We start from the raw sequence: 26273 nt of genomic DNA, 5'->3' as shown, positions 1-26273 counted from the left end.
AAAATTACAGAATTGCTTTGTATAATTTGTTTTAATTACCTAATTAATTTATTTTTATTTATTTGCCCAGCGTGTTTACAGAAATACTTGAAAGGTGACAAAAATGTAAACACGGGTTGTTTATGAGTACTAAAGGTGCTTATGATACTATAATTGTCTTTATATTTACATCTAAATAAAAAAGAAATATCGTGACACTATAGTTAAATACTATAAACGAAATATATGCTCTTGTATTCAGAAATGAGGACATCAGAGGGACATCAGGTTGGGCAGTCTGGAGACTAAATCAATGAGGCTGAGATTATTTTTGGATGAGTAGAGGATGAATCGTGGATATATTGGAAAAGGAAGGTGATTATGGAACTGGCAAGTAGGAGGGAAAGAGGGAGATCCCAGAGAAGATTCGTGGATGTAGAAGGATGGCATGCAGAGGTGACAGAGGATGCTAGGGATAGGATGAGATGGAGACTGATGATCTGCTGTGGTCATCTCAAAAAGTAGCAGCCAAAAGCACGAGGCACTGAATCCAGGTCACCTCCTTTGTTGTAAATCAAAGTGACAACAGGTGCACAGGAGGCAACAACAAGGCAACTTCCAAAAAGGGAATGGTGTTGCAGGTGGAGACCACAGACAATTACGCTCTCGTTATTCCTCCTGACTGACTTCTCTCCAGTTTTGAAGCTCCTCCTGGAGGTTTGCTGTGTCTCCTGGGATCTGGTGCGTCGTACGAGGAGAAACAGGAGGGGCACTATCACGTGTGGATGACAATATATTAAGAAGATGCTCTGGGAAAAAAAATGCACCAACTGCAAAACTACATATTTTTAATATTTATTCTGTTTCAATTAAATGCATTACATGGCCAAGGCCTTCCAATAATGATTTTTCTTACAAGTTAGGAAGTACAAAATAAAATACAATTAGCCTGAAGCTTAAAAAGCTTTATGGATAAGCCTAGAAACGTACAGTAAGTGGTTCTGGTTTTGAGAAATGTGCAGAATTGTTAAAAATGACAGTAACCTGTTTGAATACATGACAATGAAGCAATGAAACTAGTACAACAAGAGACCTGGAGAGCAGACATGCAGCTGTGCTCTCCCGTATTTACAATAAACTTCATTGTAGGAGAGCGAGAGCTCTCAGTAGGAAGTACTGCATGAGCCACAGACAGTACACTGGTTAGACATGAGAAGAGGAAACTATCTTCTTGCTAAACATTAAAGAAGTAAGAACAGGAAGAGCTGTCCAAAACATTGTGCATTATTTGATAAGAAATGAGCTAAGGTAATGAGAGAGCAGAGGCCTCTCGCACTTCATCGTAGCCTTTCCTCAGCAGAAAACCTTCTGTCACGTTTAGTAAAGCTTTCCTGTGCCGCCGTGTGGCTGTCAACAGGCCCGATAACACAGTGCAATGTGAGCGTGCATCCTCAGCACATCTGAGGTCTTTTGCAAGTTAAATCCCTGCAGATGTCGAGGTGCACGGCCAGAAAATACACCGCTCTAACGAAAAAGTAGAAACACTTAACAACTTTCACCGTGTTTGTGTAAGACTCTGAAATCCAGGGAGTCTCTCAGAGCGCAAAAGACTCCTGGATTAAAAAAAAGAAAAATCGTACAAATGGTAACAAGTGAAGCACCGACTCTGGCACACGTTGAAATGGGACCAAATGTTCACGTGGTAACATGACAACCGCACAGTTGTAGTTATCCACTCAGCATTCAAGCTGCTGAGGAGCCCTTGAGAGTTTCCCTAAAGGAGATCAATCAGGATTAATGATACAGCTAATGATCAGTTAAGGTAGGATCCACGCTTACATTCATCTATGACAACCTTGCGTTTTGTTACATTCTTTCATGTCGTGCCACAATGAATTTAAAAATTTAGACCGATTTAAAGATCCTAAAGTACTTGAGAGAAACTTAGTTTGTATGTTAGAAAAACAGATCGTGTGCTTTCTGCTCTGCATCCTACTGTAGTGTGGCCTAGTTTTTAATGCAAACCAAGTCATAAAATGTGATGGCTGTAGTTTCATTCATTATTACCTCCCCCGACACACACAAATCAGTGCTTTAATGCTCACGACACAGGTGCTACGGTGAGCAAGGTAGGACTGACATTTCAAAGGAAAAGGTAGCTGTGGCAGATTTGTTCCATTTTAGTATAAATCTACACATTGTACACATTTCACATCTTACAGGAGCCGCAACTTCCAGTTAAACACGAAGAAATGTTGAAATATCCTGACCTACTCTAAATGAAGACAAAAAAAATCATCTTCCCTGCATGAGAGTGGGACACGGTCACTCTGTTAGAAAGGGCCTACAGAGTTACAGAACAGAACAAACTGGGAAACAGAATCTCCCCAGTTCACTGTGGTTGCTTCAGAAGTTTAATCGAGAGCCAAAAAAGAAAATTTTGGGAATTCTTGAGTTCTAGAAAATTAGCACGTCTATTAAAATCTCATCACAAAGAGAGCTGAGATTTAATGAAATGTAGCGAGTTTGTTTAGTGGTTTCGAGCGCGCGCTACAATAAATTACATTCTGGGGACTTAACGCAGCGCTTGCTGCCTAGATTTTAAATGAAGGCAAAACGACATTAACACTAGAACAAGTTTTCTCTTGCATCTTCGTTCTAAAAGGGGAAAGAAAAAGAAAAAACGTTACGCTCCTCTATCAAAACCACGGAGACCAACAGAGCATGGACAGTCGGGGGGTTGAACGAGTTGGAGATGAGTTTTGAGTCTCTTCATGGGGTCAGCAGGTGATGCTGAATCAGTCCTGTACAATCCCCACTTTGCTTTGGTGCTTTCTGGGCCGGGCCGGGCCAAGCTGTGCCGTGCCGTGCCGAGCCAGACCGGTAGAGGGGAACGGGGCCTCCTCAGGAGAGTTCAGACTTGCTGAGAGCGATGGCCAGCTCCAGGTCTTCTTGCTCCTGCTGGGTGAGCCTGGCGAGTCGCTCCTTTTCCTCTCGCTCGCTCTCGCGCTTTGCCCACTCTATCATGTCTTCCTCGGTTGGATACTGCTCCATGAAAACAGAGGAAACAAAGAAACATACGCACACAATGGATGCAGTTTTGAAACTTTGAAAACCCACCAGCAGCAGACCTTTTTCCTTCAAAGTGGACACTTTGACTGATTTGTAATCACCATTTATGTGCCAGAAACCAAAGACAGTGAGTCAGGACGCACAATTGTAGGGTGCTAAAAAAAAAAAAAATCATGTATTGGAGTCTAAATTTGTAGCTCTGTGCCCATTCTGAGAAAGGTGCATCGCAATGAGGTCTAAAAGAAATCCAGACTTTTGCAGACCTCCCAAACAAATTACAAAAAAAGAAGAAAGAACAGGAAAGGCGATTGAAATTGATTTCCCTTTATCCAAATGAAAACAGTCCTCCCTCCAACATATATACCCTTGCAAAGTTCCTGCAGCCACGTGATCAGAGCAAAAGCAGGGACTGCGATGCTAGAAAAGCCTGAAGACAAACAGGCACAGCTGTAGGACCACAATCACATGCACTGAAAGCTCCACGGTCACAAAAAGAGTAGGAAGGAAACACAGTCCACTGGTTAAATTGGTTAATCATTGCAGACTGTGTAAATATGTTCATTATTCTTAACGAATGACAGACAGAAGCAACAGAGGTCATCCCACGTGCATCCAGCCATGCAAAGGAGAGTCTCCTAGCAACTGTTTTAGAGCCGATAATAACAGGTCACGGTATGAAGAACATGCACGAGAAGACGTGTACAGAATGTGATGGATCTGACAGAGAACATGCACTTATCAGTTTGCAGACAACATCCCGCCAATTCTCTTAAATATGAATGAAATCAAACATAAATAAGATACATGGAAAGAGAAATGGTGCTTTTTATTCCACAGCTTTAAGAAAAAAACTTCAGTCTTCTTATTTGTTTTTCATGTTAAGATACTTTAAAGGATCATTACAGAGTTTTACATGTTTTAGTTCATTTACTTGACAGCGCACCGCACTGTAGCTTCTCAGAAATGTGATTTCCTGGTTTCTTTGTATCCGTTTGTCTCGCCGGGTAACAAATATACACACAGAGCAACCTGTGGCCAAATGAACCTTCCTTGATATGAATCTATAATGATTAATAATGCACCTAACTTTATTACTGTTGTGCCCATGTGGTAATTTATGTAATTCGCTGAATTACAGTCTCTGTTTGCAGTGGCACTTTAATGCAGAAGTTACAGAGCTGACAAGCAGCAGAGGGGTTTTTATGGGCTGGGAAATCATCCTAAATGCAACACATGGTGTGGGAAGTTATCAACAGTAAGCTGAAGCATAGTCCAAACCTCTGATAAATGAACTGAACGTGTAAAACACTTGATCCTTTAAACTCAGGGGTTTACAGGTGGTGATGTCATGGATGCACATAGAAGCCGGAGATGGTGGCCTTGATTCAACACTTTATTAAACAGAGGTGTAAAGAAACACAGAGAGAATACAGTCAATCTGCTTCTCCACAACACACTGCTGACCACACGAGGGCTCGGACACAAACTGATGAATGAATGGATGGATGGATGAACAGAGGAAAGCCTGTATAAATAAACAGCAGCAGAGTAAAGGGGAAAGGAAACTTTGATGATTCGAGAAACGGTGGAGGCACTGGTGTAAGTCAACGAGAGTCAAAGACACAGTTAGTGCATGCAGGTCGGCGACTGACAGGTACATGCGAGGGTGCTCGCGTGACAGGAGAGGATCAACAGTGTTCTGATGTGATGCAACTTCACAGGTCATTTCCATGCAGCATTAAAAAGGGTTGAACTAATAGAACTACTCTGACCACCATGACCCGAAGATTAACCCACACAATCATCTTCCTCTTGGTTTCTTTTATTTATATTATTATTATAGATATATTAATTTTGGAAGCACATTAATGAACGGGAGGAAAAAGAAACCCCTCCACCATTCTTTGGGTTCAAGTTTTCACAGCAGCCTGCACTGATTTAATGTTTCGAGGCGACGTTAGGTGTTTATCCCAAATCAGTGATGTTATAAAACAGCAACTTACTGAAAAAAGTTTGAGGTATAAAGAGTATGAATGCAGTACTCTGCAGCTCATGAGTCAAGGTCAACTGATGCCACTATGCCCCATGGGTGGGGAAAATTTCCCTGAGACAAATTTAGTGTTAAAAGAAGAATAAAAACTCAGATAATTACATCAGTAATTATAGAGACTCTAAACTTGCACAGGAAGTAATGTCAATGTGACAAAGTTGGGATGGCTAATAAAAAGCCAAATACAAGCAGCCTGTCATCTCTCCATTCACTGCCAAACATTCTGGTTTATATAGAATATATAATAAGAATATATAAATGCATCTATAATTTCTATGCATTTCCTCACAAAGTAAGAGTGCATCTTCAGTCATAGAGTTATATGAGGTGGAATCTCATTATGAATCCATAATAGAGCGGGTGAAAAGAAATGTTTACAGGGTTAGACAGCATTGTATTATTAACAATAGTCTGACATATACACAAGCAGCAGAAATGCAAAAGAAACCAAAAAAACCCAAAACAAAAATACAAGATTTACAAGATTTTATTGTTTTAACTGGGAGAAGCGTATGAATCACGTAACATTACAAGCCTGTGCTACCGTGTGACGCTTTAATAAGCTGGTTAGTTCACTTTAAGGCTCGTCACTGGCAGTGGATGGAGTGATTTCAAGAGCTGGCCTGATTTGTTCGGGGTTGTATCCTTATTGAGTAACTACATGTTGGTTTACAAGGAGAAAAAAAAACAAAAAAACAAAGAGCGAGAGAGAGAGAAGAGGGTGTGGCTATTGACATTCAGGTGGAGGTGAGGGAGATGGGGAGAGGGAGTTGCTCACTTTGTCAAAGCTGGCAAATCCATCAGCTTCCCGTGCGTTGCGGCGAGGAGGGGAGGAGGGGGCGAAGGGGTCGGCTAAAGGATCCTTTGCAGGCAGGGAGGAGGAGGAGGAAGAGGAGGAGAAGTCTCCTGAAGTCTGTGGCATGAAGTTTCCTCGTCGATGGAAGGAGTCGGAGGACTCCGTTCGATTGATGGATGATTTCTTACCTGACAGGGCACAGACGGGCAGACTCAGCAAAGGCAGGTTTTATTTCATGAACACTGTTGGCACATCCCCAGACGTGTGATAGCTACACTGTTCCAACCGAACAGAGCTACAGGCACTTTTTGTTTTCTGGATAACAGGATCAACTGACCTGGAGGTGGAGGAGGAGGTCTGGTAGGCGTACCCGTTTTTGGCGGCAGGGCTGGGGGCACATCAGAGCTGGCAGGTTGGCTCTCTTCCTGGAAGAGGTTCCTGCTGTCGACTCCAAACTGCTCAGCACCATTTGACTGGAATGAAAAGGTCCAACCAAATCAAATATATCGATTACATAAGCAGGAAGGTGCATGAATTTACTTAAGAACAGCACAGAGGATGTGCGTCATCACTCGCAAGCTCTGTTGCACATCAGTAAAACCCCGATAAATAAAGGTACAGGTACTGTGGTGTAAACAGCAAGTGTGAAATTAGTGTTTCCACACAGAGTTCACAAGAGCTCTCTGCACAGTAGCTCAAGGCTGCAGAAGGCTGCAGGATTTACTACTATGCAGAGACAGAGGCATTTTTGTGCATATAGATTCCTTTCCATGCATACACGGGGCTTTTTATAGTTGCAAATATAAACCAAAACTAACATAAGACTGGATAATTATTTATTATATATGATGTATATACGATGCACGAAACAACGTGACAGAGGATATATTAAAAATCTGGAAATTACCTTTGCCAAAGCACTGAAATCTGCAAAGCCTCCTCCAAATGACTCATTACCAAACACAGCAGCAAACGGATCTGAAACATCAATGAAAAACGACCGAGTGCATGAAATCAGCAGCACTTCAATGCCTCATCCAGCATCTTATTAACAGAAAAGCACATTTTACTTTATTTATTTTTCATTATTTTCTTATTTGCTGCTATGAGTTCTGTCCCCAGTGGGTGGTGCCATGCCACAAGCTGTACCTGCATCTGAGGAGGCACTGACCGCGGTACCACCGGGAGCAAAAGGGTCATTGGATGCTGCGGTGTCCTTCTGAACACAAACAAACACATCAGACGTTTTTATAATCCAGCCTGCGTGGACAAACACGCTCACCTGTAACGTGATTTACTACAACTAGAGCATGTACATCAAACAAAAACGTAGCAGTTCCTCTTTTGGCCACCAGTATTTTAACTCTTTCTGAGCCAATAAGGGAAGAAAACTAACGTATTCTATAAGCAGAGGGCTAAGATCCAAACTTTGGGACTCATTGCTATAAATTAGTTTCTGCTTCCTCTTAACAATTTACATGTCAGCGATATTAACACATTTCTATGCATTTAAACTATTATACAGAATATTTTATATAAAGTATATATAATAAAGTGGATGATAAGCGTTCAGACGTACACGCTTGGTGCTTCTAAAATTACTGCAAACCTTTAGAATGGTAATAAAACATCTGGGACAAATAATTATATTCCTTAAAATACTGTCACAAAAATCTTACTCAACACACTGTAAACAGGTTTTATTAGCGGGTCTACTCACCACGGCCAGATCAGAGCTCGGCGGGGAGCTGCTAAAAGGATCCTTGTCTCCATCTTGAGAACCAAACGGGTCTGCCTCCTTTGTGCTGGTCATTTTGCCTCCAAACGGGTCTGAATCAGCTGTGTTGTTCCCTTTAGAGCTGAACGGATCGTTGGATGCTGCCGCTGGATTGGTGGATTTGGAGGCGAAAGGATCCGGACCCGCTGGTACGGCTGCTGTATCGTTCACCTTGGCTGCAAAGAGGTCTGGCTCCGGCACGCCAGAAGTGGTACCGAAGGGGTCGGCTGAAGCAGAGAAAGGGTCCTCTGAGGAAAACGGGGTGCTGGAGGTTTGTGTGAAGAAAGTGTCTGCAGCAAAGGGGTCTGAGCCTTTGAATGGATCTCCTCCAAAAGGATCTGATTTAACATAAACAGCAGGAGAAACATAATGAATAATATGACCCACTCGTCAGATTTGATATATATATATATATATATATATATATATATATATATATATATATATATATATATATATATATATATAAAACAATGCTGTGCTTGTGTGAGATTTATTGCTCATTAAATACTTTGAGCAGCACCTCCAACATCTGCTTTTCCAAAAGGATCTTCTTTGAAAGGATCGTCTACAAAGGAAAACACACCATCAGTCTGCCAGCGTTCATCAAGCATTAAAAACACTCTTTTTTCCATCTTGATTTTTCACGATGAGGTCTTACGATCGGTAAAAGGGTCTGAATGGAAGAAATCCATCTCAGGCAGGGAGGGAGGGCTGCCCTGTGGTGGCAAGGAGCGAGGGCCAGGCTGAGGCGGAGAGGGGGAGCTGGTTGTTTCTGTCAGCTCTGCAGGCTCCTGTTTGCTCTCTGGCTCTGGTGATGCAACCTGTCGCAGAGAGGCACGGCGCTCTGAGCATTACAGTGAATCATGCATTGTGGTTATGGAGGGGGAGGGGTTTTAACACCCATCTGATGATTTAACACAACTATCAGGTTACATCTTTGCTGTCTGCTGTCAGTCTATGCACTTGTCTGGCACGCTGCATGTCCAACATCTCATATCTGTTTCTGGTACAAACAGCTTTTCACAGACAACATTTCAAAGAAATGTGGGTAAAACAAACATCGCAAATGTCACACTTGATGACAATGAAAACAAATACTAATGATAAAAATCAAGAAGAAGAACAGAAGAATACAAGGAGTCACAAAGATGCTGTTTATTGGTTTCCATGGGTATTCTTGAATAAGTTTACCTTCGGTGGGGTCTCCTTAGGTGACTCCTTTGCATCTTCTGTAACCTCAGAGGAGACACCAGGCGCAGGGCTGCTGCGTTCCTGCTTAGAGAACAGACGCACAACTTAAAAGGACAGCATCTGATGTTTTTTTGATAAAAGCTTTGAGTTAAAGCGACGGAGTAGCTCATCTGGTTATTGTAATGTGTAGGTTGCATGTTTTTGTTGTCGCTGGACAGTTTCCTTTGAGACTCACTTTGATTTTTTTGAGATTATCTGTGATGTTTTCCACAAGAACACGGCACAGTTGTAGCATGCATTAGGCTTTACAGCTGTGTCTGTCCACATTTAAAACTACTGTAAGAGTGCTTCTTATTATTATTCATGTAGTTTTTACCCTAACATTGCTCTCCCAGGGCTTGGCAAGGCTCGACAGACTGTACATATCAGTGTAGAGATCATCCAAGGCATCATGTTTCTGCTTTTCATCTTCCCCAGCTTTTGGACTCTCTTCGTCCTTCTCCTCTTCCTTTTCTTTCTCATTCACGCCACCTCTCTCCTCTGAATCTGAATGCTCTTCCACTCTCAGTTCTTTAAGGTCCTCCTGGAAGAGGTCCCTCTGGAAGAGGTCCCCATGGTGGAGCTCTGCAGCGGGGCCTGCTGATCCATTGACCATGACAGGAGAGCTGTCCTCAAGGGCTCTCTTCCAGCTGAGCTGAGCAGTCACCGATCGCTCCTCCACCTGAAGGTCGTTCAGTTTCTGTTGGACCTACGTGCCAGAAGAATAATTTTTTAAAAAAATGACACGATTAAAGAGCAGAGACAACACTTAAACACAGATATGATGAATTCTGTAGCCAGTGTACACAGAAAGTACAGCATTAGGAACACACTGGTGGAGCCACAGCAGTGTTGCTCCATCTGTCCACACAGAAATTCTGGAAGTGCTCAGTATAATCACTGCAGCTATTATTCATGCGTTTGGGTATGTAACAGTTGTGCAGCCTGCTGATTACAGTCGGAAAATAACATTTCCATCAGCTGCATAGGTGCCAGAAAATGAAAAAAATTTTCTCTGCAGACATGCTGTACGAAACCAGGGAAGAGCTTTTAACCTGTGCAACTTGTGTGAAAGAGTCACGCACAGACTCCTGAAGAGGAGTGAGCTGCTCCTGGGCAGCCTGGACCTTCTCCTGAAGTTTCCGGCTCTCCTCCTGCAGAGCCAAAAGCTCCTCTCGGGCCTGGACCAGCTCCTCCTCATACTGACATATCCTTTGTTCCTGCTCCTCGTGCTCTGACTGCAGAGATGAGATCTGAAAGGAAAGTAACCAGAATTCGAGGTAATTACACAGCTCCTCAAAAGGTTACCAAAAAAAAAAAAAAGAAGAAGGAGGCAACTTACAAGTTGGGTCTCCTGGTTGGTCTGCTGTCGAATGTGAGTGAGCTGCTCCTCCAGGGAGGCCTTCTGTTGGTCCAGCTCATCTAAAGCATCTTGAACCTTCTGACGCTGAGTCTGAAGTTGCTGCAATACTTCGGTTTCCTTTGCCACCTCATCTTGAAGGTCCTGTGGACATAAAGTCAAAGGGGGGAGGGAGGGAGATTCAATAACAGAGAGGAAGTGAGCAACAAAGAGACTTTGGAAAACAACCTTTAAAGTTACTGATTTTTGGAAAGATAATAGTAATAATAATAAGATAATAAACTTTATTAATCAGGGAAATGTAACTGTTACATCAGCTCAACAGAATAAAACAAGAGAAATGTGGTAAAATAAAAGATTAAAAAGATACATTCACATAAAATGTAAGTAGATGGTTTTATGAAGAAGGTGAGAAAAGAATAGAGAAGAAAAACTGGTGAAACCAAGTGAAGGTAAAGGATTTTAAGAAATAATGTGCACTAATGCTGTGTTACAGTGTTACAGAGTAACCACATTTCTAGTCTAAATACTAACTTTTAATACCATTCCTGAAAAAGCTCAATCGGCTGTTATATGTCAGCTTGCCGGAGGGAGAAAGGCTGACGTCACAGTGTGGAATTATTTTCGTTTACAGGCTGCAGATCGTTTTGCAGCTCAGTGAGTCAGTGAGATCGTTAACATCCTTTCAGCAGCGGCTGTCGCTGAAAGGACAACGGCAGCTTTTAATCTCTATACTAATATCAGAAACAACACAAAGTGCTAAGGCAGAATAGATTATGGAAATAAAAGCTTGTGCTTTGCATGTATTTCTCTTTATTAAAATTCCCATGTTGGAAAATTTGTATTTCCTTGATTCTTAGAAAATCACTTCCTGTTTTGAGGCTGGCTTTCCAGGGTTTGATTTCAAAGGTGGTACGACTGCCACAAAACCCATTCTTAACCTCTGGGGAATGCTTGGGTATGTGCAGTATACCACGTCCAGGAAGAAACTCAGACAATATAAATAACCAGAAGCACTCGCACATAAGTACAATCGAGTGCAGCTACAAAATTCAGCTACATCAGCTCCTTCGATACCACCCTCGCACTCAGACTCATTCCTAAAGAACTCTGCAGCCTCGCCCCTTTAAGCCAAACAGCTCCCAAAATAGAGCCCAGACGAGGCAGATCAGCCTCTTCCTCTCTTCCTCTTCCTCTCCGAGTATCATTAACTGCATTTCTGAACAAGCATCTCAGACTGCAAATCAAATGTGTTATTGATCTTCTCCTCCAGAACATTCAGCCCCATAAAAGTGAGCTTACCAACCTGCATTTGTTTTGCTTGTTTGTTGGTTTTTAAAGGGAAAACAGACAGAAATCCACACGTGCGTTTAATGCATATTAACTGTGCTCCAGCAAGAGTTTTTGTAAACCAGTGATTTAGAATACAGGTAAAATCTCACAAAGAGACCTCACCTGCACTTCGGTGCTGCGCTGTCGGATGGCCTCCTCCTTCTCCTTGATCTCCTCCTCCACAGAGCTCTTCTCCCTGGGGTTGCAGCAAAGGAGACAGGTGTATTTAACCACCAAGGAGAGCACCAGCCCACCAAGCCCAAGCCAGCTCTCTAGTGAGCATGCTTTACCCGGCCCCTGAACCACCACCAGCTCCTCTCCCTCGGCCACCATGATGTTCTCCTCGACTCCCAACTTTACAGAAGAGAAAGCAGCATCAAGTCCTGCAGCGAGAGCAGGTGTGTGTGAGCGCTGCGCTGTGGGCGACTGCGAGGATAAGTGTCGGAGAAAGCGAGCACGTACTTGCTCAGTCAAACGCGTGGGAGAAAGAGCGAGAAGCAGATGGCTGCTTCGGGGATGGAGGGAGAAAGAGAGGAGGAGGGACGAGTGATGATCTGCCAACCTCCAACATCTATCATCTGAGCCGTCCGTGTGCTCATCCTCTCTACGCTTTTTCAAGCATGCAGCAAGAGGGAAAGAAGAGACGGGTGGGGTAGAAAGGAAGCGTCATAACTTGTGCACAAAAGATACTTCAACTACCTTTAAAGGAATCCTGTGCTTGTGTTGAGTGCTGTGGTAAGGTGTTATATAAACCATTAGACACAAAAAAAGGGCCTCGCTGACATTTAACTCTGTTATTGAATATAAACGATTACTCTAAGGGATTTTATGCTAGTATTTTCAGCTCAAAGGAAAACTGAGAACAATTACCAGAAACGGGAAATAAAGAGGAAGCACATACAGAGGTAAAGAAAAGATCCTGATTGGTAGGGCTGTGCGATATGACCAAAACCTCATCTCCCGATATAAGACATCTATCGTCCGATAACGATGTAAATCACAAAAATGTAACATTTTCTGTAAATTCTGTGAATCTCGGGCAGCTCGACTTGCGTGAAGTGTTTCCAGCTGCGCGTCGTGTAGCTGGAGTCGAGTGTTTTAACCGATGCATGAAACGATGCATTTTTAGACATAAGTTGTAACGGCGCCGTTTTCTTTGTGAGTATTTATTACACGGCGTGCTGCTGGCAGCTCTTTTTACTTCTCATCCATAAATAATCTGCATCTTTCACGTGATTCAGTTTATTTTGAAAAGTCTCAACAGGATCTTGAGCTTTATTGTGAAAGTTTTATGTGGAACATAAACAAGCGGACGCGTTGTTGCTAACGACAACGCATAAAAACAGGCGCTTGTCCGTCTGTAGTGTGGTTATATTAAATATAAGAGAAAGAGAGAACTTTAAGAAATTAATAATAACTCCAGTGACCATCAGAACCATGAACAAAATATTGCTGTAAACAGTTTATTTTGCGACACCACGAAACAAACGATAGCGTAAAATGAAACGATAGAGGTTTTTATATCGTCATCAGATATATCGTTACATCGAACAGCCCTACTGATTGGTGTTTTTACTTAAACATGTTTTTCAGTAAGTATTTCTGCTCACTTGTTCTCTTACATTTGTTTTTGGTTCAGTATTTTTCACACAACCTTAACAAAACTAACATTTTAATATTGTTGTGTGAAGACAAAAGAAATTATGCCTCAGTTTAACTTATTAAAAAACTATTCTATCGCTCGCCACACAACAAACACACAACTCCCCTGATAATCTACGAGCTGCAAATGCAAAGGGAACCGTTCCCAACTTCTACTCACCCATCAGCATCATCGTCATCATCACTGCCAACCTCCTTATCCTGAACAGAAGGCTGCTGCCCCATTCTGAAGCAGCAAAGACGCTTCATCTTTCCAAACTCTTATTAAATAAAATCTGTCCGCAGGTGATTTCTAACTCAGTTTCCATCCTTCTTACTTCAAACAGCTGTCGTCTAGTGTGTGTGAGAGTCTATGTGTGTTTATTGGAAGGCAGAGGTAGGAGAAAAGGCCACTTTCTCACTTCTCCCTCTCAGTTTTCACGAAAAGGGAAGCTACGTTCTGTGAAGTATGGAAATGAAATCCATTACTATGACAACTGCTCAAACCAAGACTCCATGTGCAAAGCATGCATGCAAATGTGCAGCTGCTGCAGCTTTTACTTAAAGGTACATCTGGCATTTAAGATCATGTGAAGTAAAAAGGCAAAAGAAGGTAAAAACATAAAGTCTGGAATCAGGTCGTGTCTCAGGATCTCTACTAAGTCAAGGTTATGACTTTCAGAAAAACGAATCACCTTGTTTTTGAACCGTTCTTTTTGCTTTGATCACAAAGGCAAACCTCAGGTTATGCACTGCTGCCCTCACATGGCCCTGTGTCGTTATCATTTTAAATCTATTGTTTTCTGAAATGTTGCGAGGCCTGCAGACCCTGACGTACCAATGTTCCCGCCAACATGCTTCACTGTGCGAAGGTTTCGGTATTTTTATTTATTTACAATTTTTCCATTTTTGCCAAAGAGTTCAACTACTGTTGTCACATCTACATAGAAATCTGTCCTCTTCTCAGTGATCTCTGGGTTTTATTTGTGTCTTTCCATTCACACCATTTTAACTTGTGCATTTCTTACTGTGGAGACAAAGACTTTAACAGGTGACTGGTGCAGATGTTATGTTGCTCCCCTGGGTTTTTTAACCTCCGTCACGACTAAAGGTTTTGCTCTCGGTGCACTCGCCTCACCACGCCCACTCCAAGGTTGACTGACAACACTCCCATCACATTTTTCTCTACACTGCTTATTGTAACGTGATTGCCTACAAGGTCTTTGGAAATTATTTTGTAGCCTTTCTAGGCTTCGTGGGTCTCTTTGAAGCTTCTTTTAAGATCCCATAAAAGTTGTTATAATGAGGTTTGTTCACATCAACCAAACTTAAAAGATGTGATTTAACCATTTGAATCAGGTGTGTTGGATCAAGGACACATCCAACACTTAAAGTGGCTTTGGGACTTAGTAGCGCTGAGGTTCCCTCTGCACTCTGAGTGACCGCAGAGTCTTCAGCCAAGTGCTATTATTGTGTGTCATTATTTCTGTTGTGTTTGATTATGATTACTACTTAGATTACATTCAGACAATGCAGATAATCAGTGCAGAAATCCCATTAATCCCAAACAGTTTACACCCTCTCCAGGGGCGGATCTAGAGAGATTTTCTTAGGGTGGTATGGGAATCAAATAGAGTGGCCATCTCTTTACACGTGCAGGTGTTACATTCTGTTATATATATAGTTAAAATACATCAAATGGAGTAAGTTCTTACTGGCTTTCAGTTCAGACCCTTTCCACCTCTTGTCTTTTTAACCATCTGCTGCTGCAGTAACACAAGTGTTTATTATTTTTACTGGAACTTTGGCTGTGCTCAAAGAAGTGCGAGTGTGTCCCTCCTGCATACCTGAACCAGCAGAGGCTCACAAACACCCAGCTTGAACCCTTCATCTTTAGGCCAACAATATAAACCACCAATGAAATCATCTCCACCGCCATCACTCTGTTAATAACATGTAGGTGTTTGCCTTTTTTTTTTTTTCTTCTTCTTTAAATGTGAGGAGAAATGATTACCTTTGTAGTTCAACAATCTCGTTACTCAGTGAGTCCAGCTCCTTGATGGCAGAGAAGTCGGCTGCTAGGTTAGCTGCGTTGTTCTGGTGAGGACAGGAAAACTCAATATCACCAATAAGAAAGAAACACCCACATTACTGATATGCAGATGAAAGTACTAGAGACCAGCGACTCATTACAACTCTTAGCACAAAAGACAGTCACAGCATAAATAAACAAATGAACTACACTAACGGCTTTTCATCAAGTCATCTACTGTTAGAGGCTCAACAGGCAGGACTTGGGGAACAGCGGTTTTAAAAGCAGCCTAGCTGATACCACTTAAACTATACTACTGAGAATTTAAAAAATCTAAAACGTCTTCAAAGCCTTGATAAAAACACACAACCACAGAAACAGATACAGCGATAAGAGTGCATCTCAAAATCTAAAAACAGTAACCTTTGTTTCTCGTCAGCTTCCCTCAAAAGCACAAGGGCAAATGGAAACTAAATATCAAATTCAAATATTTAGGATAAAACTACGTCAGATAAGAAAAGAGGCAACCTGTTGAGAGTTATGAGATGCACTAGACTGTTTCTGATGAATCGCACTCACTCAGGATTGTGTCAGTGCACGTGAAATGGATGAAATGCAAAAATGCAAAAAGATGAGGTAAAGCAAAACTGCTGCAGAGAGAGGAAATAAGAAACACACACAGCTGCAAGCTTAACAGGAAAAATACACAACACACACACGCACAAACACACCAAGAGAAAAATACATCACTGAAAGCCACAATTAAGACAAGCAACATAATTTATATCTAACAGTGCTGATGCAATGGAAAATTATAATAAGTCACTGCTGTAAACAGATGGTGAAAACTGCAACCAGAGTCTGTTTTAAGCTATAAAAAAGACAGCTGCTCCAATTCACTATCAATCAGTCTCATTATTAAGGATCTTTCAGCGTCCATGAGATCAGTTTTTGTGCGTTTTTAATTCTTGAATTGCAAGCGATTGCTGGGTTCTTAAAATCAAACCAAACACTAATATTTGGTGATTTAAATATCTGATATATCGGCTGATTTAGAAACTTGTTTTATCATCACAGAAAGCTGTAGATAACTCGTTTATGCTCAGATCAGCGAGTTGTTGTTTGTTTGTGGTGTTGCCAAACAACCACCGCATTCTTCTTCCTGCTAAGGTCATCAGATCAGAGGCTGCTGGTGGCCCCACGTGCTCAATTTAAAACTCGTGGCGATCGGGCCTTTCAGGCAGCAGCAGCACGGCTGTGGAATTCTCTCCCACTGGTTTCACGCTGTACAGAGTCCACTGGTTCTTTTAAAAAGCAGCTGAAGGCATTTTTATACAGGCAAGCTTTTAATTAATTTGTTGTATTTTACTGTTTTACATTGTTATTTGTTGTATTTCCATTCTTTTCATTTTTCATTTTCTTTGTTGTAAAGCACTTTGTGATTTTTATCTGCGTAAAGCGCTAAATACATAAATTTTACTTACTTACAAAAGGGAAATTACAGAGTGCCCTCTGGTGGACAAACTATGCAACATCAACAGTCATAACACAGTTGAAGGGTGCTGCTCTCATCTTTAGCTTACTTACTACTAGGGCTGCACGATTTTGCATAAAATGAGAATCACGATTTTTTGGCTTAGAATTGAGATCACGATTCTCTCACGATTTTCTTTTCCAGTATAAATATTTATTGCACTTATTAACTGCACATCAACTTCGTAACAGTTGAGACTGAACATAAAAACAATAAATAAACATAAAAACAACAAATGTCTCACATTTTGTCGCTGCTGCAAAATCTTGTACTGCTTGAAATTCCGACACTGCGTGTATAGAGCAGGTAGTGCAACAATAGAAAAATAGTTGCTGGACGGCACTGTGTAGCGTTTGTCTAGGGTGTTGATCATTTTCCTAAATCCCTCGTTTTGCACAGTGTTGATGGAGCCATATCTTTGGTCAGGTGATGAGTGATAGCCTCCGTAATTTCTTTGTGCCTGCGGGAGGTCGACGGGTATAGGGAAGCGCTGTATAAGGTTCCCGTTATTGATGTTTGGGTGGTTCCAGTCACTTTCTCGTCATCCCTGACGTGCTCTCCGTTGTTTTTTCCCGGCCAATGTTAGCAGCCACCTTCTGTATCACGTGGTACAAGGCTCCGCCCTTGTCATTTGTTGAGCGGGAAGAGTGAGCGCTTGTTTTCATGCAGATTACGTCCCGGATCAAAATGCGGTACAATCGTCGTCTTTTTTTTCTTTTTTTTTTTAAATCGTTGTCATTTGGAAATGAGATCGCACATAAGTATGAATCGAGATCGCGATTTTCTAACGATTAATTGTGCAGCCCTACTTACTACATTTTCATTTATTGGCTGTTTTATCTAGAAACCGATATGAGGAAAATGGCTAGTATCAGGCCGTTATTAATATAATAACAAATAAAATAGTAACAGCCTGGAAGCATTTATTTGTAAATCCTAGGTGACTTCCTTCTCGAGTTACTGCATTCACAAGATTTTCAGGAAACTTGACCTCTGGCCTTCGTTTTTAATAGTAGCCTTACAGTATCAATAAGAAAATGCTACATCATCTCGTTCTCAAGTTATTGTGTTCATTAACTGGATGTTCGTGCCGATTACCCGTCTGGCCCGTGTGGTGATGAACCTTTTACTGCTGAGGGGTAAAAAGGACCCAAACATCACTAATAATTATTCACAACTCGAGTGTTGAGAGCGACTCACCTGTTTGATGTTTTGTCTGTCAGACGGAGGAATCATCTCTGGGGACAGATTTTGTGGAGGGTCTAAGCCTTTGGTCAGTTTCAGATTAATTAGATAAAGCGCCAATGCGAACTGCTCTCGCGTCAGTTTCCCTATGTCTCCAATGTCACAGAGCTCCCTGAGGGGAAAGAAAAAAACAAAAGCACACAGGTTACATAAGACAGTAACGATTTATACTTCAGGCAGTGCCTATTTTTGATGGCCAGGCTAATCATTATGTGAGGGAAACCAATACACACAGAAGCTAATCAGCCACATGAAGATAAAAATCCATAATAAGATCATCTGCTGGTCGTGTGCATGAACACATAGTGCACTGCTGCATTTTGCAACATTCAATTATAGCTGAAACTAGAATATGTTTTTACATTTCACTTATTATAAATAAAGTGTAAAAATGAATGTTTCACAGATGTTTTATGAACATTGTATCTTTTCTAACCATCTATGCTATTGTTAAAACACATAAGCACCTTATTTTCCAACACTATTATTTCTCTCTAGTGTAAAATAACTATTTATCTACTTCTTATGACACGTCTCTCTGCAAATCATCCTTTGTAGCACTTCATGGAGTTTCTTCCTCCTTTTTCCTTCGTTTGTGTGAACAGAAGAGCAAAGTGCACAGGATGCCTTATGTTGCACAAATTGCAAAGCTCTCTGAGGTAAACACGTAAAACAGAGTAACTGATTCTTTGAGTAGAAGCTGGACAGAGGAGTCAAAGGAGGAGATTTTAGTGACGGTACTTACCAAACCCGTGCGAGTGTAGCGGAGGGCAGCCCGGTCTTGAGGAATATATCTCTGACTTCAGGGCCAGACACCAAGCCATCCATGTCGGCGTCCGTCTTGTTGAACAGTTCGTCGAATTTCGCCTTCTCTGCTGGCGATACTACCCACTGTACAGAGAGAGAAAACAAACTTAACCACACTCCTCGCCACCGCGGGAACATTCAGAACAACTTACAGCAACGAGAGATTCACAAACCTTCGCACTTCCTCTAGTCTTTTTCTTTTGAAAAACACACTGAACTAGCCAGTTTGAAATCATCGTAACTGTTGATGTACCAGTGTAGTAGTAAAATAATACTTCTCAGGCACTGCACTCACAGGAGAGGTGGAGCCTGTACTCACAGGGGCAGCTGCTGGTGCTGGGACAGGGGCAGGAGCTGGGGTGGGTTTAGGAGGGTGGGGCATAGTCTTAGAGCCAGCGTGGGAGGAGCGACTGTCTTTGACAGAGGGGGGCGAGGGTAACAGGGGCATCACGGGAGGCACCGAAGGTTTTTTCCTCTTGGAGGGTGGCACCAGGGGAGGCGGTAGGGACATGGGAACAGGCTCCCCCTCTAGAGCTCTGTACACCAGATACATAGCCTGGGAAAGGGCAACAAAGTAATGAGAAATGATTACCCAGCATCCTGCAGTTCAGTCTTCACACTTCCTCCTCATGTCTTGGATCTTTTCGATTCAGAACTATAGAAATAATTTAAGATCCTATGACTCAGTACACAGTTGAACAACCTAAAGTGAAACCAGTTGTGAACAAATACTAAAACCTTATTTGTAATATTAACTCGAGTCTTACCACAGAAAACTCATCTCTGTCCAACATGCCGTCTCTGTCTATGTCACTGAGCTCCCACACCTTCAACACACAGAGATATTATTGATGAGCATCAGTCATCACAAAACTGCAAAATAACAAGTGCCACACCGCCAACTCGCTACAGACTCTCACTTTCTTTTGACGCTTTAAATCTTCCGTATTAAGCTCCAGTGTTACTGTATGGTGTGGTTTCTATTCATTTTTCACTAAAGCAAAAACTTGAAACTAACATCAAAGAGTCCTGTTTGAGAATCATACCCTGCCCAGGATGTCCACCGGCAATTTGGAGTTAAGCAGGACGGGCTTGACCTTCTCTCCCGACAGCATCCCTCCTACTGGGCCAAGACTGTCAAAGATGGAATCGAACTTCATCTTCTCCTCAGGCTGGAAGAAAAATAAAACAGCTGCACGATGAAAATCACTCTAATGGAGGCATAGACTGATGTGCAGCTTAGGCTGGTCAGATAAGGTCAGTCTTATACACCTGTCCAAGTCAACAAACATTCAAAGCCACCACGTCTGTACGTGGGAACGTTCTGCAAACACAGCTTTGCTTTGATGAAAAACATCCCGTAATTCTTAGTCTTTAATTTCCTTTTAAACTTCAGTGGCTTTTTCTTCCCCATTTTCATTGCTTGTAAATCTAATTTTGCAAGCTGCATATTGGCTTCATTAAAGCATGTTGTGAATCTTGTATGTAAAAAGAGCTCTTTTCCTCCTCTTTTCTCAGCTGCTCCCTTTAGGGGTCGCCACAGAGGCCCGACATCCCAGCCTGTCCCTAACATCCTCCTGTGTCACACCAACCAGTCTGCACATCCTCCTCTTTGTGGTCTGCCTCATTTCCTCCTGCCTGGCAGCTCCATATTTGACATCCTTTGTCCAGTATTTCCACTATTCCTCCTCTGCACATGTCTACATCGTCTCAGCCTTGCTTCTCTTAACCACTCTTAAAGCCTGAACCACGGAATAATTCAGAGGTTTCTTTTTTAAACTTGAGTTTTTATTTAACCTTCTGAGATTGTTTTAAACTAAATATCAATGTGACTTTTTTTTGTTTTTTTTATTAGTGTCATTTATGTTACATCCAACATTTTGGTGCAATTTATTGGCCACATTTTTTTGTTTTTAAACAAAACCATTTTGGGGCGTTAGGCTTAAAAAACCCATCACACTGTTGATGAAAAGGGTTTTACAAACTCGTGTATCAAATATGATAAACTTGGTGTTACAAAGTCACATTGTCTCCGAACCCTTTGACCCGATCTGTCCGTTTGACTCAAATTATGTCGCTGATAATGAAAAAATGAGGATCTTCAAACAATATAAACAGACTCAAGACGCTAACCAGCATCTCAGCAGCAGAGAAATGTTGGCCTTCAGCTGCACATAGAGAAAAAAGAAGATCATTTTGGTACTTCTGATTCATGCTTATTAACAAGTAGCACTGGGATTGCAGAACTATACATACTGCTTAAATGATCACAACGAAAAAATATGATGCTTCTCTTAAGGTAACAAAAAAGGAGATAAAACTAGGAAAACATGAGAATTAAAAAAAACAATCACAACTATATTTAGACAAAAAGATAGCACGTTGGAGCGCGCCTCACCTTGACAACCCAGGGAAGGTCAGCAGCCCCTCCTCCTGCTAACAGTGGGCTGCTGCTGTCATGCTGGAGATGAGCACAAATATTTTTCTATTTCAGTGTTTGCATTAAAAATACATTAAAGAATATTTTTAAAAGCCAAGACCAAATACTAACAGTTAAAGTTGTTTGTAGTGAAACAAGCACCTGTGAATATACCACAGATCTACTGTATTGGACTTCAAATAACCAGCAGTGACTTTAATAGCAGACTTACAAATTTCGGGGGAGGAACAGCCACATTAAGACTCTTGAGCGCCACCTCCAGGCCATTCTGAGCACAAGCCACCAGCCGCAGGGCTATGAAGAATTGCTGAGGGCAGAAGAAGAAGAGTGACGTAAGCCTGGTGATGATGAACACATTTCTGAAGGAGTTCACTTTGGAGCTACTTGACAGTGTGCTGGTACCTGCTTGTTGAGTGCTCCCTTTCGTTCAGAGTCTGCCAAATCCCAGATCTAAGGAGACATTTACAGATAAAACATCTGTTAGCATCGATGAGAACATTAAAGCTAACAGAGAGCTGCGTCTCCACTCACCTTCCCAAGGACCAGGTCAGCCAGACCTGACCTCTTTAGGAACAGAGCTGCATCAGCTGCTGCCACTCGCCCGCTGCCAGTCAGATCAACCTACACACACACACACACACACACACACACATTAAAGCTTATCTCATCTTAGAAACTATCAGTATAACAAGCTAAAATGCTAACAAAGACAAAACTCTTAGCTTCGAAAAAAGATGGGGAACAACTGAAAACCATGAAAATCGGCTTTGGAGCCTCTGAGTCATTTAAATCAATGCTGGTAATAAACCAAAGACATTTTCTCAGCAGTCTATTGGCTTAGTCGTCTTTCATGAGGCTCAAAGGGAGTGCTGCTGACATGTTGGGCAAAGGGAAACATTATTAATTCATTGAGGTACTTCCTTTATTGGACACAGGCACTGAAACTGATAAAGAGAAGTGAGATCACTGCTCGCTGCAAGACAGCAGTATAAATGCAGGTTTAGTTTGTGTGCTGAAACTACAAAAACCACATCCTCTCATTGGAAGATTTTATTTTTTTTGATTATCTCCATCTCCATCCAGAGCCATTTAAAGCCAAACTATGCAGGAGTTATATGCACACACACTGTAACCCATGGGAAAGATACAATGGCATACCTGACGATAGTATTTGTCATAGATGGGGTTTCCACTGGAGAGCTGTTTAAGGAGAAAGAGAAGTATAAAAATTTAAAACAGTCATTTTTACCTAAATTCAAAAATGTTCCTTATAACAATCTAACACTAATCGTTCAAATGATTTTTCAAAGTTAGCTCTGAAATAACCAACCAGAGTTTGACATCCACTGAGCCAGTTAAAGAGCTGCTTGTTATAAGTATAGCCACTGGCCAAATGTGTTAAAAACAACTAAAAATTACTTTAATGACTCATTTAGTAGAACGTTTTACCATTAAAGAAGCCACAGTGTGACTGCAAAACCAAAAAGTTTATAATGGCTGTGTTACAGGTGGGATAACAAATAAAGACAAAAACAATACAGCATCTATGACAATGAGTAGCAACAAGGTGCAGCAGTTTTCATCATTAATAAGTCAGCTGCTTATAATTACAATAAATCCAACTTTTACTCTTAACAAATGCCTGAAAAAAGCGATTTCTTAAACTTTCCTACTTCCTGCCATATAAGCACATCAAATATTGTGTAATTTTGCTTAGAAAAATCCGTATTTATGCAGCATTGTTAATAATTACCACAGTCTCCCCCCACTAAAATGAGGCAGTTATTTTGTCTTTTTGAGTTGAAATAAAACATGTCTGAAAATGCTGACGCACCTGAGCTGTATATCTGGTCAAAAACAAGCCACAACCTAAATATATTCAATTAATACAAAGAGAAACTGTTTAAATGTCACTGAGGCTGAGAAAATATCGCTTTTCCAAACAGCTGTTTCATTGAAAAGCTACTCTGCATTTCCTCGTAAAGATCTATACAAATACTCTGGAGAATGGATGGATGACTCAGAATACACCAGAAGGTTTATGCTGAGTTGCATGCACAGAGAGTGATAACTTTTGTGATAACTTCAGGATGCAGGCTACATTTCCTGGGGCCCCTTGGTCAGCTTTAGGCATTTACAACAAGGCGTCACTCCAAAGGCAACAGTTAGTCTGGCCTTCTGTCATGTCCTCCCTAAACACCCCTCTTTCCTCTGTTAAGAAAAATGTCTACCGTTGGACTAAAGAGGAAATAAAGCAGTGCTTCCTTATTTGTGTAACTGAAACTGACAACTGGTTGTTTGGTTTCAAATTGGCAGGTGCAAGAAAGCGAGGAAAGGGATGGACAGTAATTGTTTCAAGTGTGAATCAACCAGGGAGTGGCTGGTCAATGGAGGCTAAGGCTTTCAGACACATGTGAGATTACTCTCTACTGTAAAACAGACTTAGAAAACAACTCACGCACACAAAAAGCAAAGTTATCAGTCAGCTTTTTCACCCACCAGTTTACAGTGAAATAACTGTTGACACACACATATCTTTCTCTAGTCAATGCAACTTTTTTCTTTTCCCCTATGACACACAATAGTGTGCCTGGGACTGTTGGCGTCTGTAACACTGTGGTCTTTGTACTGGTGACTTTAATTGAGCACTGAAAAAACACCCCTCAATCATCCCCCAGCTAGCCCATACAAAACTGCAGCAGATAGCCAGAAACATCAGGGCGCAGGAGCTGGCGGGACAGGCTAGACTGTTCTAGAGATTATAACCACCCATGGTAATAAAGCACACTGATGTCACTATCAACACCAAACATGAGGCGAGTTTGGGGATTATCGGGCATCTGACAGGAACACTTGCAACAAGCACTGGTGCCTGACAGGCCAATGAACTCCCACAGCTCCCAGATAAACACAGGTTTTAAGCCATTTGAGAGACAAGGATCTCAAAGCTGCTCCTGGCAGGCAACTCTTGTCTGTTGCTGGAGGTAACGGCAGCTCAGGTAACAAGTCCACAACTGAAAGCTGCTAATTTAACCTGCCCGTAGCCTCCTAAACAACACAAACACATTCTGACGCTACATTATTTAGAACTTAATTTAGCTAGCAGCAACTGTGCAACCGTTTACCACAGTAGAGGTGGCTAGTTGCTTGTACAATTCACTTCCTCTTGCTAGTTACAACATAACAGCTAACGATATGAGGAGTTTTCTCTATTAACTAATTGTTAACAGCAGCAGCTAACAGGGTAACTGTTAACGCTGTCCACTTTTGAAAGGTCACAGGGGGGAAAGACACCAAGCCAATCACCGAAGCATGTTTACTTCTAATAATAGCAATAACAAGGCAGCCTATTCAGTCTAACCATGTAACAAAGCTACATACGAGGCAAGGAAATCCAACACATAGGCTACAAGCTTTACTGTATATAGCTTGGGTGCTTTATCAGAGGAAAAACAATGTTAGCAGAGGCTGAAGTAGCAGAAATGTGACAGTAGAGCCACAGCAGAGCCACACATGGGCAGCCCAACACCCAAATAGCCTGCAGCAAACCGGGGCAGCACTAAATACGATTAGAAAACACCCGAAAGGAAACGAAGACGAGTAGCGCTAGCTTACACGGTTTATCTCAACTTTGATAAAGCGACTCTAAAGCAGCCCAACACTGGTCACAAACTAGCTGTTAGCTAGCAGGCTAGCTAGCTAGCTACGCCCTTACGCAGTCCCCAAAGAGATTAGGAAGAAACTTTTCCCAGTCACAGCAGGGCTAAACTTCCAAAAGAGGAACCAGAATCAAAGAAAGCCCGCGATTCTTTCAGCCAGACTTAACCGACGCTGCCGAAACATCTCCGAGCGTAACAGGCAGAGGGCAGAAAGCGTTTGCTGTCGTTATATTTGAGTTGTAAGACAGTGTTACCTGAGTAAGAGACAGACTGGAAGCCATAGTGTTTCTGTTTCCCACCGCTTCCAAGCTGCGCTGACGACAGGCAGCGGTAGAGGCCGCTGAAAACCCTGAAGCCAGACCTCAGGGACCGACCATCCCTCCGTCGCTGCGAGGAGGTGCACAAATAACAAAAGCCAATGGATGCAGAGATAAATAACAGATAAATAACAAATAAAGACTTGAAACACCCACTCTATGAATTTCTTTACTTTTAGTTGCGTCATTTTGCTATCGGCAATTCATTTTTCTATGGGTCGTTCTAAAATATATTTTAAATGTCTAATATATAAGGCATTTAAAAATAAATAGATAAATAGAATATCCACTACGACCAAACACATTTTTATTTAAGTTCGAACACTAGTGAAACACAGCAAATTTTGCAAGTCTGACTTTACGTTTTCAAAGTAGAATAAAAATAGAAAAATAAATGAAAAATAAAAATAAAAATGAAAAAAATGAACTGTTAACATCTGTTATTTTGCCTGTCAATCTATTGAGTTTAATAACAGGAAGCAGAACTGCCCAAACTGATAAAGTCGGTCAAAGTATAGGAAAATGACAATGAGGACAGAGAACTACGACATTTAAATACAAAGAATATTTCATTATTCGACTGAAATTCCTGCAAAAATTTCAAAAAGCCTCATAAGACAAGTGTTGTTCACCTAGTCTTAGTTTTTAGTCTAGTTTTATTTAACTTTGATAACCTTTGTGAGTAGAAAATAAAATACAGACGAAAGGAGAAGATTCAAATGTAAATGCAGCTGAAGTATACCCAGGTACTGCAAACTGTAGTTTACCTTAAACCTTGAGTTTAAACTGTAGCGCAACCTTTGATGAGCCCGGTGAGCAGTAAAAATAAAATGATTGCCAAATTTGAACAGATATCCAAATCAAATGAGGGAACCAAATTAACATTCATCCATCCGTGTTCTTCTGCTGTGGCCTGTCCCAGTTGTCATGGGTCAAGATTAAGGGGTCTACGCTAACCAGGCCATCACCTACACAATAACAAATTAATTCAGAGTCTTT

The 26273-nt window shown here is 41.5% G+C and overlaps 1 protein-coding gene across 7 annotated transcripts; it reads right to left on the bottom strand.

Annotated features, from left to right (window-relative positions):
- Window positions 1-810: 810 nt before the first annotated feature.
- eps15 (epidermal growth factor receptor pathway substrate 15) lies at window positions 811-25363 on the bottom strand. Of its 7 annotated transcripts, none has more exons than XM_085447295.1 (25): window positions 25212-25363; window positions 22457-22498; window positions 21830-21919; window positions 21701-21748; window positions 21510-21605; window positions 21257-21319; window positions 19905-20030; window positions 19626-19685; window positions 19154-19414; window positions 18797-18942; window positions 18007-18163; window positions 15255-15337; window positions 11723-11795; window positions 10250-10411; window positions 9963-10160; window positions 9245-9616; window positions 8869-8952; window positions 8336-8498; window positions 8186-8242; window positions 7618-8012; window positions 7047-7116; window positions 6805-6875; window positions 6235-6370; window positions 5880-6085; window positions 811-3024 (listed from the first exon to the last, which is right to left on the bottom strand). In XM_085447295.1, the coding sequence occupies exons 1-25, from the start codon at window positions 25236-25238 to the stop codon at window positions 2884-2886; spliced, it is 3327 nt and encodes a 1108-aa protein (XP_085303421.1). In that variant the 5' UTR covers window positions 25239-25363; the 3' UTR covers window positions 811-2883. The 7 variants fall into 7 exon arrangements, with proteins under 7 accessions (XP_085303421.1, XP_085303423.1, XP_085303422.1 ...); XM_085447297.1 differs by having other exon boundaries at window positions 8198-8242; XM_085447296.1 differs by having other exon boundaries at window positions 8869-8949.
- Window positions 25364-26273: the final 910 nt, after the last annotated feature.

This window comes from Copadichromis virginalis, linkage group LG23 (assembly GCF_057382275.1).
Source record: "Copadichromis virginalis isolate Kocher_CV1m ecotype Utaka linkage group LG23, C_Virginalis_male_GT1.1, whole genome shotgun sequence".
In the NCBI taxonomy this organism is placed as follows: domain Eukaryota; kingdom Metazoa; phylum Chordata; class Actinopteri; order Cichliformes; family Cichlidae; genus Copadichromis; species Copadichromis virginalis.
Note: the sequence above shows the minus strand (reverse complement) of the source record. Positions and strands in the feature narration are given on the sequence as shown.

Excerpts from the sequence above, each read along its gene's own strand:
- eps15 (XM_085447295.1), bottom strand. The coding sequence starts at position 25,238 with ATGGCTTCCAGTCTGTCTCTTACTCAG. Across the intron at positions 21,606-21,700 it reads AGGGAGCACTCAACAAGCAG|CAATTCTTCATAGCCCTGCG; the intron begins GTACCAGCACAC and ends TTCTGCCCTCAG. Across the intron at positions 8,499-8,868 it reads CTAAGGAGACCCCACCGAAG|GTTGCATCACCAGAGCCAGA; the intron begins GTAAACTTATTC and ends TCTCTGCGACAG.